Source organism: Choloepus didactylus, chromosome 8 (assembly GCF_015220235.1).
Source record: "Choloepus didactylus isolate mChoDid1 chromosome 8, mChoDid1.pri, whole genome shotgun sequence".
In the NCBI taxonomy this organism is placed as follows: domain Eukaryota; kingdom Metazoa; phylum Chordata; class Mammalia; order Pilosa; family Megalonychidae; genus Choloepus; species Choloepus didactylus.
In genome coordinates, this window is record NC_051314.1 from 5,738,778 (window position 1) to 5,759,505 (window position 20,728).

Here is a 20,728-nt window from a genome sequence, read left to right on the forward strand (position 1 = left end):
CTACATAACTCTATCAAAAGAAATAGAAGGGGACCTTAAAAGATGGAAAAATATTCCATGTTCATGGATAGGAAGGCTCAATGTCATTAAGATGTCAATTCTACCCAAACTCATCTACAGATTCAATGCAATCCCAATCAAAATTCCATCAACCTACTGTGCAGACTTGGAAAAGCTAGTTATCAAATTTATTTGGAAAGGGAAGATGCCTCAAATTGCTAAAGACACTCTAAAAAAGAAAAACGAAGTGGGAGGACTTACACTCCCTGACTTTGAAGCTTATTACAAAGCCACAGTTGTCAAAACAGCATGGTACTGGCACAAAGACAGACATATAGATCAGTGGAATCGAACTGAGAATTCGGAGATAGACCCCCAGATCTATGGCCGACTGATCTTTGATAAGGCCCCCGAAGTCACTGAACTGAGTCATAATGGTCTTTTCAACAAATGGGGTTGGGAGAGTTGGATATCCATATCCAAAAGAATGAAAGAGGACCCCTACCTCACAACCTACACAAAAATTAACTCAAAATGGACCAAAGATCTCAATATAAAAGAAAGCACCATAAAACTCCTAGAAGATAATGTAGGAAAACATCTTCAAGACCTTGTATTAGGTGGCCACTTCCTAGACTTTATACCCAAAGCACAAGCAACAAAAGAAAAAATAGATAAACGGGAACTCCTCAAGCTTAGAAGTTTCTGTACCTCAAAGGAATTTCTCAAAAAGGTAAAGAGGCAGCCAACTCAAGGGAAAAAAAATTTGGAAACCATGTATCTGACAAAAGACTGATATCTTGCATATATAAAGAAATCCTACAACTCAATGACGATAGTACAGACAGCCCAATTATAAAATGGGCAAAAGATATGAAAAGACAGTTCTCTAAAGAGGAAATACAAATGGCCAAGAAACACAGGAAAAAATGTTCAGCTTCACTAGCTATTAGAGAGATGCAAATTAAGACCACAATGAGATACCATCTCACAGTAATTAGAACAGCTGTCATTAAACAAACAGGAAACTACAAATGCTGGAGGGGATGTGGAGAAATTGGAACTCTTATTCATTGTTGGTGGGGCTGTATAATGGTTCAGCCACTCTGGAAGTCAGTCTGGCAGTTCCTTAGAAAACTAGATATAGAGATACCCTTCGATCCAGTGATTGCACTTCTCAGTATATACCCGGAAGATCAGAGAGCAGTGACACGAACAGATATCTGCACGCCAATGTTCATAGCAGCATTATTTACAATTGCCAAGAGATGGAAACAACCCAAATGTCCTTCAACAGATGAGTGGATAAATAAAATGTGGTATATACACATGATGGAATACTACACGGCAGTAAGAAGGAACAATGTTGTGAAACATATGACAACATGGATGAACCTCAAAGACATAATGCTGAGCGAAATAAGCCAGGCACAAAAAGACAATTATATGCTACCACTAACGTGTACTTTGAAAAATGTAAAACGAATGGTTTATAATGTAGAATGTAGGGGAACTAGGGATAGAGAGCAATTAAGGAAGGGAGAACAATAATCCAAGAAGACCAGATAAGCTATCATGGGTAAATTTAATGTTCTGGGAATGCCCAGGAATGACTATGGTCTGTCAATTTCTGATGGGTATAGTAGGACCAAGTTCACAGAAATGTTGCTATATTAGGTTACTTTCTTGGGGTAGAGTAAGAAAACATTGGAAGTAAAGTAGTTAGGTTAGTTGTCTTTTTCTTACTCCCTTGTTATGGTCTCTTTGAAATGTTCTTTTATTGTATGTTTTTTTTCCTTATTTTTTTTATTTTTCATACAGTTGATTTAGGAAAAAAAAGTTAAAAAAAAAAAAAAAAGACAAGGAAAAAAATATGCAGAGCCCCCTTGAGGAGCTTGTGGAGAATGCAGGGGTATTGGCCTGCCCTACCTCCATGGTTGCTAACATGCCCACAGACATAGGGGACTGGTGGTTTGATGGGTTGAGCCCTCTACCACGGGATTTGCCCTTGGGAAGACTGTTGCTGCAAAGGAGAGGCTAGGCTTCCCTAAAATTGTGCCTAAGAGCCTCCTCCTGAATGCCTCTTTCTCTCCCTAGCTAAGCCAACTTGAAAGGTGAAATCACTGCCCTTGCCCCATGTGGGATCAGACATCCAGGGGAGTGAATCTCCCTGGCAACGTGGAATATGACTCCCGGGGAGGAATGCAGACCTGGCATCGTGGGATGGAGAACATCTTCTTGACCAAAAGGGGGATGTGAAAGGAAATGAAATAAGCTTCAGTGGCAGAGAGATTCCAAAAGGAGCCGAGAGGTCACTCTGGTGGGCACTCTTACACACAATATAGACAACCCTTTTTAGGTTCTAATGAATTGGGGTAGCTGGTGATGGATACCTGAAACTATCAAACTACAACCCAGAACCCACGAATCTTGAAGACAACTGTATAAAAATGTGGCTTATGAGGGGGTACAGTGGGATTGGGGGTGGGGGACAGGGATCACACGCCCCTTTGTCTAGTTTGTGGATGGATGAGTGGAAAGGTGGGGGAAGGAAACAAACAAACAGACAAGGGCGCCCAGTGTTCTTTTTTACTTTAGTTGCTCCTTTTCACTTTAATTATTATTCTGATTATTTTTGTGTGTGTGGTAATGAGGGTGTCGGGGATTCATTTTGGTAATGAATGTACAACTACGTAATGGTACTGTGAACAATCAAATGTATGATTTGTTTTGTATGACTGCGTGGTATGTGAATATATCTCAATAAAATGAATAATTAAAAAACAAAAAAGAAGTAAACTCAAGGTACTAGGTGGGATAATTATCCATATTTCATCAAATTGAAGACACTATCATTTTAAAGATGCACCTTTGTTGTATGTATCACTAAAAAAGGAAAAGAAATGCTGCCATTAAACTATGCCACATGTTCTATCACTTAAATCTTTAATAGTACACTTATTGAAATATATCTTGCAGACTTAGTTTTCATCAGGGACCTTTGGTTAATTCTCAGGACTGAATGCCCCTCCCTGCACCTGCCTCGGTCACATGGCTGCAAGGCGCTGTCCTCCATGAGGCAAAAGTAAATCACCAACACCTTCCCCAAGGCTGGCCCTCTGTTGTTTGTGTGAGGGTGGGGGTGGGAATGAGGACAGAAAAGCGTTCAGGAAAGTGTCACATTTCCACCCTGAATGAACAGCCCTGACTCCAGTAGCAAGAAGCTGTAGAATTTCCCAGGTTTCCTGCAGGGCATCTGCTCTTGTCTACCTTTCAAAATGTCCCCACACCTTCCACAAATAGCAAAACGTTCCATCCAGACTGTCTCCACAAAGTAGTGGGAGCTGCATGGAGGAAGGAGAGTGGGGAGAACTAGGGACCAATAAACTCCTCGGAATAAAATTCCACATTTCATATAACAGCAAAAAAAAAAAAAAAAAAAAGTCAAGGGAGAAGAGAATGTTTTGATATCGAAGGCACAGCCAATACAGTTAACTGCTAAAGAGATCAAAGAGGATGCAAACTGAGAAAGAACGTGGCTTTGAGAAGCTCACAAGTTCCTCTGGAGCAATCATTTTCAGTTACCAGGGGACCAGAGCCAGAGTCACAGGGATAAGCAAGTACTGAGGAATGCCTATTGTTTTAAGAAGCTATGTGGGAAAGGAAAGAAATTAATGTGAGGAATGGTTCAAAAAAGCAAGAAGGTTATGCACATAAACTACTTAGTGTGGGGTCCACCACATAAACTCTCAGGGTGATAATGACTACTAGTGCTTCCAACAGAAGCTTCTCCAAGAAATCAAAAGAACAAAGATGCAAGAGAAACTAAAATGGATAAAATACTGTCCTGGAGAAAACAGGAAGGAATGGCATCAGGGATCCAAGAGGAAGGAGAAAGAGTAATTCTAACTGTAAGCAGTAGGAAAAGAAGAAGAAATAGAAAACAATAAAAATTAAGATTAACTCTGACATGAAGAGGAAGGAAATAGAATTCTTTTAAACTAGCTTTCATCTCTGTTGGAAAGAAAAAACTGAATGATCTAGAGCAGGCTTGAGGAGAAAACACTATCTGAAGTGGTTAACCAGGATGGCATATGATTAGAAAGCTCCTCTAACCAATAGAAGAAACAAACATTCTGAAAGGCAATTTGGAGATGCAGATCAGAAGCTTCAAAAATGTACATCCCCTTCTATCCAGCAATTCCACTTCTAAGGTTGTGCCCCAGGTTAATAACTATGGAAAAGTACAAAGGCCTGCCTACAAAGATGGATATTTTAGAGCCATACCTAAGTAAAAATAAGAAACAACCTAAATGTCCAACTATAGGGAGTTGGAAAAATAAATTATGGTAAATTCTTAATATGGAATGCTAGTGTAGCCTTTTTAAAAAGACTTCATAATCTATTGTTTATATATTCATTCCGCAAATACTGGCTAAGTGTCTACTATGCACATTATTTCTACGAACATAACGGTCAACTTGCAGCCCTCATGGAGCTGACATTCTGTTAAATAGGAAAATAAAAGAGAGAACTTCCAACAGACCACACAGAATGATATAATTTTTAAAATACACATGTGTGCACATTTGTACATAAGCATGTAAGTGAGGTTATCTGGCTGGAAAAATGTATTAACCAGAATTTTTCTTTTAATCCATTAACTCTCGACGGTAGGAATAAGGGCATTTCCTTCTCGGCTATATTTTCTCACAATTCTAAAATAAATATGCATTACTTATATAATATTTTTAAGGGCTTTTAAAAAAGAATTCCTATAGAGGACCACGCCGAGTAACAAAACCTGACAATTCTCTCACCCACAATTGGGAAGCTGCCCCCTTACCTTGTCCCCAGCATGATGCTCAGACACCAATCTAAGCACAGTCTTGCCTTCATCCACAAAAGTGCTCGCAATCAACTCTGCGTGGCTCAAGAACACAGGGGTGTCATCTTTAGTGAGTGGCTCTTCACCCACTGTTTTGGTTATTACAAGGTCTAACAATGTTACCCTGTAAAACATGAAAGTTTTCTACATGAATAAGTACTACTGAAACTGTACAATGCTAAAAACATTTATGGAGACAATTTTAAGGCAAAATTTTTGTTTTTTACTCCTTATCTTGTTTATAATGTCTAGCTAAGAAAACACACTTTAAGAATAAAATCATTCTTCATTGATACCCTATTTTTTAATATTTTTTACCATGGTAAAATAAACATTACATAAATTTACCATTTTAACTAGTTTAAAGTGTATAATTCAGTGGCATTAAAGTACATTCACAATGTTATGTATACACCACCATTAAGTATTTCTGTAACATTTTCATCATCCCAAATAGCAACTAATTAAGCAGTAATCCCCAACTTGTTCCTGGTAACCACCACTATTCTACTTGCTGCCACTATGAATTTCCTATTCCAGATTCCTCATATAAGTGGCGTTATAAAATATTTGTCCTTTTACATCTGGCATATTTCAAATCACCTGTTATTTTTTTTTAACCTTGGCTTCTTTGATGTCACTTGCCTACAGAAATTAGAATTGCTGAACTTGCCTTTTATATACTGTTCCGTTCAGTACTGAAATAATTCCACATTTCAGAAATGATCTGTCAATCACAGTTTTATGAAAACATCTACAACAAGAATAACAACAGCAAACTCAACTGTGCTAACATGTATTCAATCCTCACCGCTGAGCTAAGCATTATACATGCATTATTTAATCCACACAAACAACTCCAGGAGGCAGGTAATGCTGTTAGCCTTACATTCAAGGTGGGCAAATAAGGCTTAGCGAGGTTCACTGACTTGCCCTGTGTCAGACAACTGCTCAGAGTCAAGCCAGGATCAAACACAGGTCTCTGACAGCTGGGCCAAGTGCTTTAACCACTCATTTTGTCTTTCTTCTTACAAAGGTTGACTTTTCTGCGTTTAATTAACTTGGTTTACAGAAACACAAATGTGAAGACCAAGCCTATGCCAGTTTTTATGTCAATATTTAAATTATCAATTCAATATTTCTATGTGGCAATCTCTTTCCTTCTCCTAAGAAGAATGAATCACATACAGGGCAATCTAGCCAGCATGTATCAAAGAGGATAGCTGCTCAAAAATCACTTTTTGATTTGAGGCTATACGTTTAACTCTCATTTATTCCTATACCAAAAAAGGATATGAATATCTAATATGCCTAACAAATGGGGAAAAATACACTTACTTCAGACACGGAGCATTTCTTACCAAAAGAAAATTGTAATATCTACTTCTTCAAGTAAGAAGCAAAAGTAAACCAAAAGCTCCCTGTGTTTTGCTCTAATGATGGGAAAGGTCATCAGTCTGGAAAAATCACCCAAGACCTTAGCAGTTTTCAAAACTCCTCAAACCCTGGATTTTATATAGCAATATTAATCCAAAATAAAACAGACAATCAAATAATTCCCTCAGCAGAGCATAAAAGAACAAATAGTTCAGTATTAGGATATATGTGTTTTCCCATATTCATATATAACCTTGAGAAAACAGATGGGGCACTGGCAGGCAATGAGGCCACGCTTCCAAGTCTCCCAAAGCAGGACCGCTTCCCACGACTGCTAGGGAAAGGCCACCTAATCCATGTAATCCAAAAGGAACCCAAACGTCTGCTCTAAAAATTGTTTCAGATTTCAAATGCATCAGATTAGCAATGGCAGTCATTGATAAGTATGAACCCTGACTTCAGGGAATTTAGCATCTAGCTGACTGTGATCAAAGCAGGCAATATAATAAAATAAAGTAAATTTTATCAGATTAAATCCAAAGTATCCTCAGGTAGAGGTGTAGAGGAATGATGAACAAAACTGATGGGCTATGCCTGGGGAAAGGATGAAAAAATGAGGCAAATGCTGAACGAGGCGTCCTGTGAGGTCAGGATGAAAGTGCAGCCGCTGGCCTGGTGGCAGCCTCAGGGAGGCAATAGGGGCCCAAGTTGGACCAGCTGAAGGGAAATTCAGAAGAGCTAAAAGGAAAGGTAAAAACAGATTTTGCCTTCTTTACGAGTTTACCCAGAGGCAATCCTTTCCCCAACTTCTCCCTGGCTTAGTAAATGCACCTCCACACTCTATCATACCCTAAGGAGAGGGGAGATCTCTTACAAGTCGGGAGCTCTAAGGAGATAGGCAGTGAGTGATTTGGAGGGAAAAGGGGGGGGGGGGATCAGAAATGCATCCTTAAAACATAAAAATGCAAACTGAGCTTGAGTATCTCCTCAGAATACTTTGCTTCATTAAATGATCCTACTTACATGAAGCTGTCTGCCAATAACCCTTTTAATGGCTCCCACTATTAGGAAACCGGTTGCAAGCCTCCCAGGCTGGCCCATGGGCGCTCCACGCCTGGTGCCCCCCCAGCTATCCCAGTCACTCTGGGGTCACCTTCCTGAGATACCCTTCTCTTCAGATGAAGAACCACACACAGGACAATTTTATCTATTCATAAGTCAAATAGGAAAAGTTCTCAAAATCATTTAATTGTGCATTACATTTGCCATTCTCCTTTAAATGCAGGAAAATGTGTGTGCTAAACTGCAGTGAGCAGACAGGGAAAATAGTTTATAGAAATGGAAAGTTGTGATGTCTTACTTCCAGTCAGGAGGGAAACCACACCAAATACTTCCTTGAAAACATTACAGAACACAAGTGATTTAACAAATGTTATTCACACACTGATTTATTCATTCAGGTACAAAGGAGGCAAAAGCAAAAAAAGAGACCCAGTTAAAGAGACTGGTCATATAAAATTGCTGCACACCAGCAGATAAGTCTTGCTTCCCTGGACCCATCCCTGTCAGCTGGGCACACTCAGGCAGCCGCCACACCCTCATCTCAGAGTCAAATTTACATCATATCCACTGACTCTCACTGATATTCTATTTCTAATTCATGTCTGATTAAATATTTATACACTCTGTCTTCAAAGTTTATGACTTCTATTTTATGAAAAGAATGACAGCAATGTGCATGTGAAAGATTTTAGGGAAAATACTGTAGCAAAAATTCATATTTTAAATTTATGCTTAAATTGATGCAGGACACACTTTTAAATCCATACTTGCACCATCCTGAAATAATTAAGTTTTTATGAAAGGACAGGGGTAAGGAACAGAGAAGGAGGGAGAAAGACTGAGTTCTATGAGCATTCTACAGCAGGATTCTAGAAATAAAATATCTGTAATTCAACTTCAAGGACTGATATCTCCAATAAATTTCAATTCACACTTGAACTACTCAACATTTATAATTTGTTAAATGGCATGTCACAAACACTAGAAATTTTATTAACCTTGCACAACAAGGTGACCAGGGTCCAGGATACAGCTGTTGCTGAATTAACCTCACTAGTTCTTAATAAATGAGAGATCTAAGAAGTCAGTGTGCTTCAGGGGAAAAGAGCACTAATTCTGGCATCAAACAAACTGAGATCAAATATGACCTCAGCTACCTTTGCAACCCAGACCTGGACCATTCAGCTTCAGAGCCTTGATTTGGTAAATGGCAAGAATAGTATCTACTGCATTCCACAGGGTCACTGCAAAGACGAAGGGATGAGGGCTGTGCGGGCTGATCTACATGGAACAGTAATGCTACCTGAGGAAAGAGTCAAGGTCATCAAAACGGTGGTAAAAGTGGAGGCAGTAACAGCAGTGGCAGTGAGAGGAGCGGAGGTGATGACGGTGGCAGTGAGAGGAATGGAGGTGATGACAGTGTCAGTGAGAGGAGGTGACAACAGCGGTGAGAGGAGAGGAGGTGGCGGCAGTGGCAGTGAGAGGAGGTGGTGACAGTGTGTGATGATGGTGGCAGTGAGAAGAGGTGACAATGGTAGCAGTGAGAGGAGGTGACGGTGGCAGTGAGAGGAGGTGACGATAGTGGCAGTGAGAGGAGGTGATGACGGTGGCAGTGAGACGAGAGGAAGTGGTTACAGTGTGTGATGACAGTGGCAGTGAGAACAGATGACGGTGGCAGTGAGAGGAGGTGATGACGGTGGTAAGAGGAGGTGACAATGGTGGCAGTGAGAGGAGGTGACGACGGTGGCAGTGAGACTGGTGATGGTGATAGCAGCAGCACGGAAGCATAAACAGCAACAGTTCATATTTACTGAATGTGATCATTTGTCATTATGTAATGATATAAGTATAATTTATTGAGTGATAATTTATGAAAGACACTGAGAGCTTGTGTGTATATTTCAATTCATTATCACAACAATTTCCTACAGTGGCTACTACTATTATTCCCATTCTACAGACGAAAGAGAGTTCCAGAAAGGTTAGGTAACTTCTCCAAAGTGGTGAGTGGCATAACTGGCATCCTGTCTTACTCAACTAGGCTATACAACCAGAATATAAACCTGAAATTTCGGAAGCTGATTACCCAGGGCAGCTAATTCAATTTGTTAATACTCATTCCCTCTCACTGGGAAGGGAGACAAGAAAATTGTGGAATCTTACCGTGTGAATTGAGTTTAGATGCACATCCATATTCAAAATTTCCTCACTAAGTGATCTGCCAAACAAGCTACCAGGCCCTGGATGAAGGAGTCAACTAATTTTGACAACAATTAAAAGTAGTACCAGCATAGAGCTCCAGGACTTACACAACACTCTAGGGCAAGCGTGAACCCGGGAGGGCAGGACCCACCCACAGACCCCCCTCCAGAGGGACTGTGCCAGGCTGTCGTCCACCATGAGCCCCAGTGGCCACCGCCAGGTGCTTAATAAATGCAGTGTTTGTTTTATTGACTAGGCTATATAACCAGATGACAAACCTACAATTTCGGAAGTTGATTACCCAGGGCAGCTAATTCAATTTGTTAATACTCACTGCATCCCAATCCTCAACGTTCCCAGTCCATCAGCCGCCAACCCAGCTGTATATTCTCCTGAAGAGTCCGAGCCACAGCCTGCACACCGCGTTTTTTTAAAGCTCCTCAGGTGATTCTGATCATGCTCTCAAGCACTGTCCCGTCTCACCCGGGTTCCCTAGCACAGGTGCTCATCTGAACCCCAGAACTTGGACAATGTTCCGAGTGGCTGCTTCCTCAGTCCTCTTAAGGGTGGCGCACAGCACCATTCCGGATGCAAACAGGGAAGTTAATTCATTACATATCCCTGTTGAGGAAGGCTCTACATTCCTTTAAATCCTATTAATCTGCCAAAGTACAACCCTGAACATGATCCACTATTGCCTAAAAGGAACCCAAGAGCTTCACTTCACCAGAGGACCCACATGCTTCCGCCAGGGCCCCCCGGGCCCTCCCCCCACCCACCAGCCACCAGCACCGGCACCAGCAGCTCTCATCTCGCTGGGCGGCACCACACCAGCTCCGAGAGCCCGGCCATCCTCGACCCCAGGCCTCGGCTACCCACCCAATATCTCCCCTTCCCAGCATTACTTTTCTTCATGTGTGTCACCTCTGGGCATTTTTACATTTCACTTCTTTTTGGGTCATTCTCACCCCTAGAATAAAACCTCCATGAAGGCAGGTATTTTTGTCTGATGATAAATATTTGTTGAATGAACCAAGACTTTTGCCACCAAAATAAAGCCCAACCCTGGCCGCCCTGCTCAATGCTCTCCTCCTATTGCTCTCATTTATCTTTTATTCCCATCAAACTGGACTTCTCAACGTTGCCAAAACACCTCCAGAGATTCCTGCACCTGTGCACGCTCCTGGTGTGGCTTCAACTAGAAAGTTCCCACACTCTCTTCTTAACACATGCCTGGTGAAATCCTACCCAGCCCACAGGATCAAGTCAGAGCTCCTCCTGCGTAAAAGCCATCACCTAGTGCACCCCGCGGCAGCTCTGCACAGCTCCCTCCCCCCTCCCGGCCCACCGTGCCCCACCCGGTGCATCCCTGCAGCACAGGCTCTGTGCCACCTGGCGTTACAGCAACACGGATGCTTATTCTACCCTGCCAGAGGCTGCAGGGTCCCGAGGTGGGCACAGTGTCCCATTAACCTTGGCATCTTCCCAGAGGACCTAGGATAGAACCCTGCACACAGCACTTAATAAAATGAATCAAACGAAAGATGTTTTGCTGTAACTAAAACCTTAGAGGGCTGAAAAGTGTTTGTAGCCTGTTCTTTTCGCCCATGTAAAGTACCAAATCCTGCATTTAGGCCTCATTTTCTTCAATCCTAAAGTGGTCAAATATACCCCCAAATTTGCTGGTATAATTAAATTGCTTCCATGTGTGTATGTGTGCAATTTAGAGGACATAAGAAACAAAAGTACAAATTCTGAGCCAGAATATTTTTGGTTCCTTGAAAAAGAAGTTTGCTGCAGCTATAAATCTGCCATAATACTATACATCGTGTAAATGACAAAGACCCACCTCCAGTAAAATTTGGCTCTGGCAGACTGAGGGCTTCTGCCGTCATTCTTTTCTTTTCTTCGTTCACTAATTAAACTAACCTTTATTGACTGATCATGACATGCAAACACCACGCCTGGCATTTCATCAATATTAGAGAAATACACTGATCGATGGACCTTCAGGAGAAAAAACCCACCACACAGAAGAGAACGATCACTCTCTTCTTAAAAGGGCACGATCGGTCTGGTCCTCACAGTGTGTGCTATGGGTGCTCTGAGGGTCTTACACTACCACAGAGCATCTACCCTAGGTAGGGTTTAGCTGCAGGCAGCGTGGCCCAGAGTTCCCAGTGCCAGCTCCAGAGCCAGGGCCTGCTGCACCCCGCTCGGCCACCTGGCAAGCTGCGTGGCCTTGGTGAGCTCCCCGACCAGCATTCCTCAGCGCGCCCGGCGATGAGGCGGGGGCAACGGACAGTGTCGACCTTACACAGGCCATCTGACGACCGAGTTAATGTTTAAGGAGGGCTTAGGATAACGCCTGGCTTACACGGCAAGACATGTGCACAGGTCTGTTAAATAAAAATTTTCACTGATAATGTATTCATAGTAAGAGCAGTTAAAATCTATTGCACAAAATGCAGAGCAAAGTTAAGGCTGGTTGTTAAGTGACAGTTTTTAGACTTATGATGTGGTGTGGTCAATTAAATGTCTGACTTACCACATATCCTCATATAAAGCAAGCATTTAGAAAAGAGGAGGGGCCTGTCCTAGAATACCACGTTAACACCTCCTCACACCTGGAAGGGTTATGCTTACTTGGCACCCAAGGACAGCAGTCCCTTCCCCTACCCTCCATCCCCAAAAGGGCCTCAAGGTGTGTCCTGGGGTTCTGATCACCTGCCCTCACGCACAACAGACATGGACAGAGGCCCCTGAAAATACCAGGACTATAAAAATTGCTTTTGACTGACATAGTCCAAAATGACAATATTATGATTCCTGACATGGCAAATGACGCCACAAAAAGTAGCACTCCTTCTTAAACGCTAGTGTGTTGGGCAGCTTGGGTGTTCTCAGGGTTTAGCAGCCCTCAGGGACCGACTGAATGTAAGTTCAGTTAAAAATCGTTAAAGAATGAAGGTGCACAGGAACAAATGATCTCCCGACAGCATGCTTCAGTCTAGGAATTCGTCAAACATTTTTGATCAATAAAAAAATTTCATCACACACTCCCAATTTATGTAACTTACATAGAAAGCTTATTTTTTAGACAACAAATAAATATAAATATATGTTCCAATATTTTCTTGCCCACTCCCCTTTGAGGCTATTGCTGTAGTCCAGCAACCATAGGACAGCGTCTGCCGACAAATGCAGGGCAGCAGCCTCATGAGCCAGAAGACGGGCACAGGGGGTGCGGGCTCCTCTCCTCCTTGCCCTCCCGTGGCCCGGTGGCTCTTTAGACGCGTTTCTGGGATGCCAGGGGCCCAGAGGTCTCCACTGATTACCTGACACATTCTCCCCTGGAACACAAGTGAAACAAAGAGCCAACGTGGGCCAACTGCTACAGCTGAGAAAGAACACTGCCACCAGCGCAGTACTGCCCCTGAGTAGGACAAGCGGGGATGAGTGTCTGGATCGGTCCGCCCAGCAGGATCGCTACAGCACCCTGCCCGCCAACCCAGACTCCAAACACACATGCCGTCTCAGCCCTCATCAGAGACGTCCTCTCAGAGATAGTTGTCAGCAGTGCTTGTTATCAGTTCCCACAGTGGTTCTGCAGGGTGTTAAGGATAGAGAACTAACAATAACAAGACACTCGGTCCTTGTTCTGAAAGGAGGTCCTTGTTCCTCCTTTTGAAGGAAATAAAAGCCAGGGAAGGATGTTACACTGGCACAGAAACTGGCATGAAGGAGGGCAGCACCACCTACAATTTTTTATAAACAACAACAGGGGATTTATAGTCTATCATCCCTAGTTGGTTAGGTAATGGATTGGTTTTTAAAAATAGATGACTTGGTAGGAATATGAAAAATATAAACTTGAATATTAAAATACAATTAACTGTGCATTCTTGTATTTAGGTGTTCCTTATTGCAAGACAATTTACTAATTTTTAGCACTGCACATCATGTCATTTATTTGGGTTCAAAAAACTACAAATCATTAATTTTATGCAATAGAAGTATGCATATGAGGAATGGGAGAGTAAATGGATTTATAAACTTGATATTTAACTGACTTTAAAACATCAACTATATTTGCAGTCTTGCTACTCATGCCATTTCGTTTCCTGCCTCTGTTGCTCTCATTTCTTTGTTCTTACAATTTTCTATAATTTCTTATAATTTTTAATTATTTTTCACAAGCATAATTATAAACGGCTTTCTCTGCTTGACATTGTTTTCTTAGTGTATGAGCATCCTAAAGGTAATCAACAATACAATAAAAGATATTCACCAAAAAAAAAAAAAAAATCAACTATTCCTTTTTGCTAAAAAGATTGTTTTTAAAAACTACAAAACAAAACACCACAAAGGAGTTCATAAAGCTTAATTATAGGAATCCAAATATATAGAAAGAATTTCAGAACCATCACAATTATAAATCTGTGACTACACTCAAAAGATTAACTTTTAAGCTTTTGATAATTACATCTGTGATTTCTGAATAAATGGTTACTTTCCTAAGGCAACTTTTCTCCCAAGGTTAGGGAAAACACACTCTTGGAATGTCAAGAGCCCTGTGAGTTATCGCGTTCAATCCCCTCATTTTACCCACAAGGAACTGACTGAGGGGAGGCCAACGCTGCGCCTCTGCACTCCCAGGTCACTGCCCTTACGACAGGACGGAGACCACGGGCAGGGATTAACTTTCCTTTAGTCTGACTTAGCTATAGAAAAACTACAAACCTGGCACAATCTATCTCAAATCATCATACCAGTGATACGTACAAATGAGCACATCTCAAATATACTGCTGCAAGACAGTTGAGGGAATTACCATTATAAAATCAAAGGACAAGCATAGAATTTTGTTCTTAATATTTTTCTTAGTACATCTTTATTGAATAATGGCGCCAACCTGGATTCTGCAACCCCACATAAATCACAGCCTGCTGTGGCCAGGCTGCAATGTTAACCAACCAACTTAAAACCATTACCGACACAAACATGTATTTAGAGATTTTGTGCCAACTACGAAACCACACAGTTTTTCAATCATGTGTACAGGATACTCTATATGGAATGCTAAATACTCAAAACCACATTGGTTTCTGGGGTTACCTTTCTGAATTGCTCATTTTGGCATACATGGCTTTTACCAATTCCGGGCTTTTCAGAAAATGGTCTGTAATAATCAAGAACCTAAGAAAAGAGGGAAAAAAGTTTGGTTACTAGACACATAATAAAACAGACATGACCTTATCTACTTTAGAGGCACACCTTACACATAAAAGAAAGCAATCTGATTGAATATTTGACTAGCTGTCATCTTAAATGTGGTAAAAGGTTCACTTACTAGTTCTCTAGTAACAGTTAAAAGAAAAAAAAACCTCAAAATATTTTTCTCTAATTTTACTTCTGAAAATTTATTGAAATAATTCAAATTTGCTCAACTGAAGAAAAGAGCCTACTACAGATTTTATTTAAGTTGAGAAACGAAAATACTTCACTACAGTTTAAACAGTAAAATGAAATTTAGTTACAAGTTCAGGTATAAATAAAAAATAAAAATTGTTTTAGTCAGAAGTTTAGTGCTAAAATTAACCAAAGAAATGGTCACATCATGCTTTTTATTTAAATACATGCCAACGACACAGTAATGAACACTGGGGCTTGATCATCTCACCCTTGAAGATTTCTGAAGTTTCTGAGAAAACATCCTCATTAACACGCAATGCCCTCAGCTAAACTTAGAGATCAACTTATGAAAGCCTGAGGCAAAGATTACAGGCATATTTCTTCAAAGTACCACTGGAACAACTGAAAAGACCGAGTAGTATCATTATTGAACTCTGAATCATATTTGCCAGAGGGCATCTGAGGGAAAGACCTAAGAACTAAAGAATACACCATTTATAACCAAGGTTTCAGTAACAAGAGTTGACTGTAAAGCATTAAATAGAGATATTTACAGACACAGCTTATTTAATCACCTGTTAACAAAATAATATAATAAAAGTATGTCTTTCAGTACAATAACCAAATGAAGCATATTAACTACCACAACACATTGTCCCTTCATACAAAAACAAAATCTAAACACATGTTCTACACTTCTACAGACTCTAAAATAGCTGGGCAACAATTTGATGTAAAATATTTTTAACAAATGTGGATAATATTTTAAATCTCTACCAATTTTCATATCAATTTGGTGGGTTATGAAGCTGCAACAACAGGAATTCAGGCATTCCACGCCAGAGATACAAACAAATTTGTGATCCCAAACCTCATTCATTATTTAGACATTCGGGACTCAAAACATTTTCCCATAAGACCATTCATTCAGAAACCCAATATGCCAAGTTCTGGGCCAGGGGCTAGGGATATAGAGATGACTGGTTCACAAGCCTTATTTCCAAACTCTAACAGTGGAGCAAGATATGTCTAGACAAGACAATTACAGAAGAATGTGTGAAGTGCAATATGCAGACACACATTGTGGATTATGGAAACAACCAAGTTTATCCCATCAGCCGTAAAGAGGGGAAAGGGGTAAAGGTCAGGAGGCTGGCGGGTGCTCCCTGAAGTCCAGGTGAAGGACAACGGAGCATTTATGTTAGGGGACAAAAAAGGACTCAGAAAAAGAACATGAGAAAACAATAGCAGTGTGCTCAAGAACCTAAAAACAGAGGGACTCAGGGCCAGAAATTCACATCCCCAAAGCTGGAGGTGCTCCTGCACAACAGTCCGGGCTGAAGGACGCCCTCCACCGCGACTGGGGTTGGCTGGAGACTGATGCGCTGAACATGCTTGCTTTCTTGACACGGATCGTCTGTGTTCTCTTTCTTTCTTCTTGATCAGTCTAGCTAGGAGTTTATCAATTGTGGGGCTCTTCTAAAAGAACCAACATTTGTCTTTGCTAATTTTTTCTCATGTTTTTCTGTTTTCTATTTCATTGATTGCTGCCCTCATCTTTTATTATTTCCTTCTTTCTACTTACTCAGGATTTATTCTGTTCTTTCTCTACCTTACAGTAAAATTGCAGGTCACTGTTTTAAACTTTCTTTTCTATTATAAGCATTTAAAACTATAAATTGCCCTCTAAAGCACTACTTTAGCTTTATTCCACAAATTTTGACATTGTATTGGCATTATCATTTTGTTCAAAATATTTTCTAATTTGCCTGTGATTTCCTCTGACAAATCATTTAGATATTTTAATTTCCAAAAATTTGGAATTTTTCTACATAGCTTACTGTTATGGTTTTCTAATTTAATCTCAGCAAGCATTCTCTGTATAATTTCAACAGCTTTAACATTTACTAGACTATTTTACAGCCCGGCATATGGTCTATTCTGGTGACCCTAACGTGCAGTACACATGGCAGGTGCTGGGTAAATTTCTCTACAAACCTCACCCCAGCGAAGGTGCCAAGAAACCCTACTGAGCAGCTGTGTCTGTACTGACATTCTGTCCGCTTCTTCTATCAATAGCTGAAAAGCGTGTATTAAAATCTCCAACCATCATTTCCACTTCCAGCATAATGGAGTAACAATTTACCCTTCCTACCTCAAACCTCACACTGAGACAACGGACAACAAAGACGACTGAGCAATCAAGTTGTGGGAATAAAAGGCAAGTTGGAGAATTTCTTCTTAAACAAATAAACCAAAAAAAAACCAACAAATGCTTGATAAATACAATTCAATATGTTTATTTTATAAAACCCCGAAGGCCTAAAGAGCAGAACTGAGGTGCCCTTCGTGAAGGAAGGAGGAAGTTTCTCACACTGGAATGTGTGCTTAAGAAGTGAAAACTGCAGTGAAAGGGGCAGGGAGGGAGGTGCTCTGCCACCACCAGCTGTCAGCTAGGGCAGAAGTGAAGATGGACTTCACCTCTCTATCACGGCAACTCAGTGACACAATAACTCAAGTTTTCTAAAATCTAGATCAAAATCTTCCAGAAATGCAGTAGTAAAGACTACCCTGGGAAAGGGTAACTGTGCACACAATTCATGCCACAGACTAAACACTGCCAAAGTGCATGTCTTTTCTCTCTCCACAATCTTACTACCATGCCCGCACCCCCACCAAACCCACCCTTCAACTTTCGGTCTAAGTCTCACCTTCTCCAGAAGGCCTTCCCTTAGCCCCAGACCAGGTCACCTCCCCACACACACTTCCATCGCCCCCTGTGTGCCCTCGTCTCTAATTTCCACTCTGTCTCTACCTACCCATACAAGATGTCTCCACTTAGATGCAGAGGGAGCACCTCAAATTTACAATAACCAAAACAGAATGCTGATTTCCCCATTCCCACCCCCAAACTGTTCCACCCATCCCACTTGGCAATACAATCCAAAAACCTAGCTCCTACCTTGCCTTTCTTTTCCCCACCTCACCTCCACAAATCTAATCCATCAGGAAGTCTCATCAACTCAGCCTGCATAACATATTCAATCTACTCATTTCTCTTCATCCCCACTGCTACCACCTAATCTCTGCCACAGCAACTCCTGTCTGGGGTACCACCCTCCATTCTCTCCCCACCTCCAGTTCAACCTCTGTCCAGCAGCCAGAGTGAAACGTAAACCAGGTCATTGTACTCAGTGCTAAAAACTCTCCGAGGGACTCCCACTGTACACAGAGTAAAGTCCAATCTCTTTATCCTGGTTTACGGAGCCCTGCAAACTGGCCTCCAATTACCTCTCTGACCATGGGTGGGTCTTACGACGTGCCCCCCACACCCATCCCACCGTAACGAACCACGCAGGCTTTCTGATGATCACCTGCAGCAGAGGCCTCTGCTTGCCATGCGTCCACTGCCTGGACTCTTCTCCCAGCCTGTCCCCACCTCTACCCAGAGAGCTCCCAAGAGTTGGCTATTTAGTAACCAGCTGAAATGTCACCAACTCAGAGAGCACTGCTATGGCCACCAGATTTTAAAGTAGCACCCAGTCACTCCAAATCGCACAACCTCACCACAGTACCCAAGACTTGATGTTCTTTCTTCTTTTTCACAATGTCTGTCCTCCCAACCAATCATGTTAAAACTATGACTAATGATAACAGTTAATACTTACATACTGTCTACTACCTGTCAAGCACCATTCTAAGGGACAGTTGAGTACATAAAACATGCTGTGTATTTTTTTTCAAAGCACTTATCTGACACTTTTTATATATCTGGTTTCTTGTTCATTATTTGTCTCCCCCTCTAAAATGTAATATCGTATTGATTTTTGAAGCCCCCAATGCCAAAAACAGTGTCTGACACACTGCAAATACTCAACAATCACCCAATCAGCTAGTTAATTCAGGGAGGATCTGTAAATTGTCTGAGTTTCCTAGAAGCCTGAACAAAATGGGAGCAGTTTCATAATTCACAGGTTCCGAAAGATAAGATAAATCAAGTCCTCATGAAAAGTATGAATATTCCTTATTCAGAGACCAAAGAGCCCTTCCTCCCGCGTGTGTGGAGAGCGGCGCCGTCGCCAGCACCGCTGCAGTCAACGCCGCAGTCAACGCCGCAGCAACACAGCGGCTGCTCCGTGTCCCATTCCTCAGCACCAGGCACGGCTAGGAGGCGACCCTCTGCAGCCCCGAACAATGACAGCTAGACGTCCAGCTCTCTGACAGTCAGGACTAGCCCAAGAAAAGATGCGAAAGCACCTTCAAAAGCACAGACTGCACACTCTTCAGGTAAATCTCCTAAATATCACTTTGCACTTCTGAATATTCAGATAAGTAACCACTGGCAATGACTCCAAGATCACGCTCCCTTGGCTACCAGTCAGGTGCAAAAACACACACTCACAAAGTCACCGTACCCGAACACTGGCTCACTCACTTTAACCAAAGAAAACACCAGACTTAAAAAGGCAAAGTCGACATGAGGGCCAAGGAAGATATCTCTCTGATGCTACATTAAGGGGGCTGAAGAAGTACCCGCGTTTGAGGCTCAGAAAGAGACAGCGGAACAGGCAGCTTTGCTACCCTGTAGCCCGAGCATGCTCTAAACACGCTAGAGAATTTGCAGCTATGTCCACATGCCCTTAAAAACATATATGGAGCATGAAATTCAAAAGTCTGCAAACTACTCATCTAAATCCATCACTTAGTTAAGAAATCAGCAATGAGGAATTGGCCCAGAAAAGTGTAGTGTCGTAGTGAAGGTCCCTGGTTACCTGAACAGTCAAAACGAGCACTCGGTTTCCGATCTTCCATGATTCCTCCTAGAACGCTCCCCTAGAGAGGGTGTGTGAAAGAAGTTCCAGGTGAACTCACAAATCTGAGTCGGAGTCTAGTTCTTCATTTCACCTTAATTCAAGCTAATCAGAGATGGAATTCAATCAGCCATTCTTTCATTCAAACAATAGATGGTTAACAGCCACTCGTGAGTGAAGACAGAGGTGTTTTTATTTCAACATTAGAACTCCTGAAGAGAAATAAGAACTGTTACTCATGTTCAGTATATAGCTATAGGCAGAAAAAGAGTGTTCTGTGAGGCTATCTGTTCTGGTTTGCTAATGCTGCCATTATGCAAAATACCAGAAATGGATTGGCTTTTATAAAGGGAGTTTATTTAGTTACAAAGTTACAGTCTAAGGCTATGAAATGTCCAAATGAAGGTATCAACACAAGTACATCTTCACGGAAGGAAAACCTCTGTTAGCTGGGAAGGCACATACCTGGCATCTGCTGATTCCAGGCTGTGTGCCAGCCCCACTCTCAGCTCCTGCACGTTCTTCACACTCTCAGCTCCTGTGCGTTCTTCAAAGTGTCTCCCTTGGCTGCAGCCAACATCAGGGGTCCACAACTCCAAGCATCTCTGAGCTATGCCAGCTAACGTCAAGATCTGTGCCAGCATTTTTAAAGGACTCCAGTGATTAAATTAAGACCCATCCTGAATGGTTGGGGTAACAACTCCATGGAAATTATCCAATCAAAGGTCTCGCCCAAAGTGACTGAGTCACATCTCCATGGAAACACTCAGTCAAAGGATTCCAACCTAATCATCACTAATACATCTGCCCCCACAAGACTGCATCAAAGAACATGGCATTTTGGGGGACATAATACATCCAGACCGGCACACTGTCCATACAAACCATCGGCATTCTTTGCCATACCACCTTATGGCATAACATTTTATACGTGACACTACCTGCAAATAATATTAAACACAAAGACCATTCC

The 20,728-nt window shown here is 41.7% G+C and overlaps 1 protein-coding gene across 1 annotated transcript in view; it reads right to left on the reverse strand.

Moving 5' to 3' along the window:
• Positions 1-20,728, reverse strand: part of ATXN10 (ataxin 10) — a 225,650-nt gene that overhangs the window by 136,316 nt on the left and 68,606 nt on the right. The window contains exons 6-7 of the mRNA XM_037847617.1: positions 14,648-14,728; positions 4,847-5,012 (exon numbers count right to left, since the gene is read on the reverse strand). Coding sequence (XP_037703545.1) covers positions 4,847-5,012; positions 14,648-14,728 — 247 coding nt within the window. The remainder of the gene's footprint in view (positions 1-4,846; positions 5,013-14,647; positions 14,729-20,728) is intronic.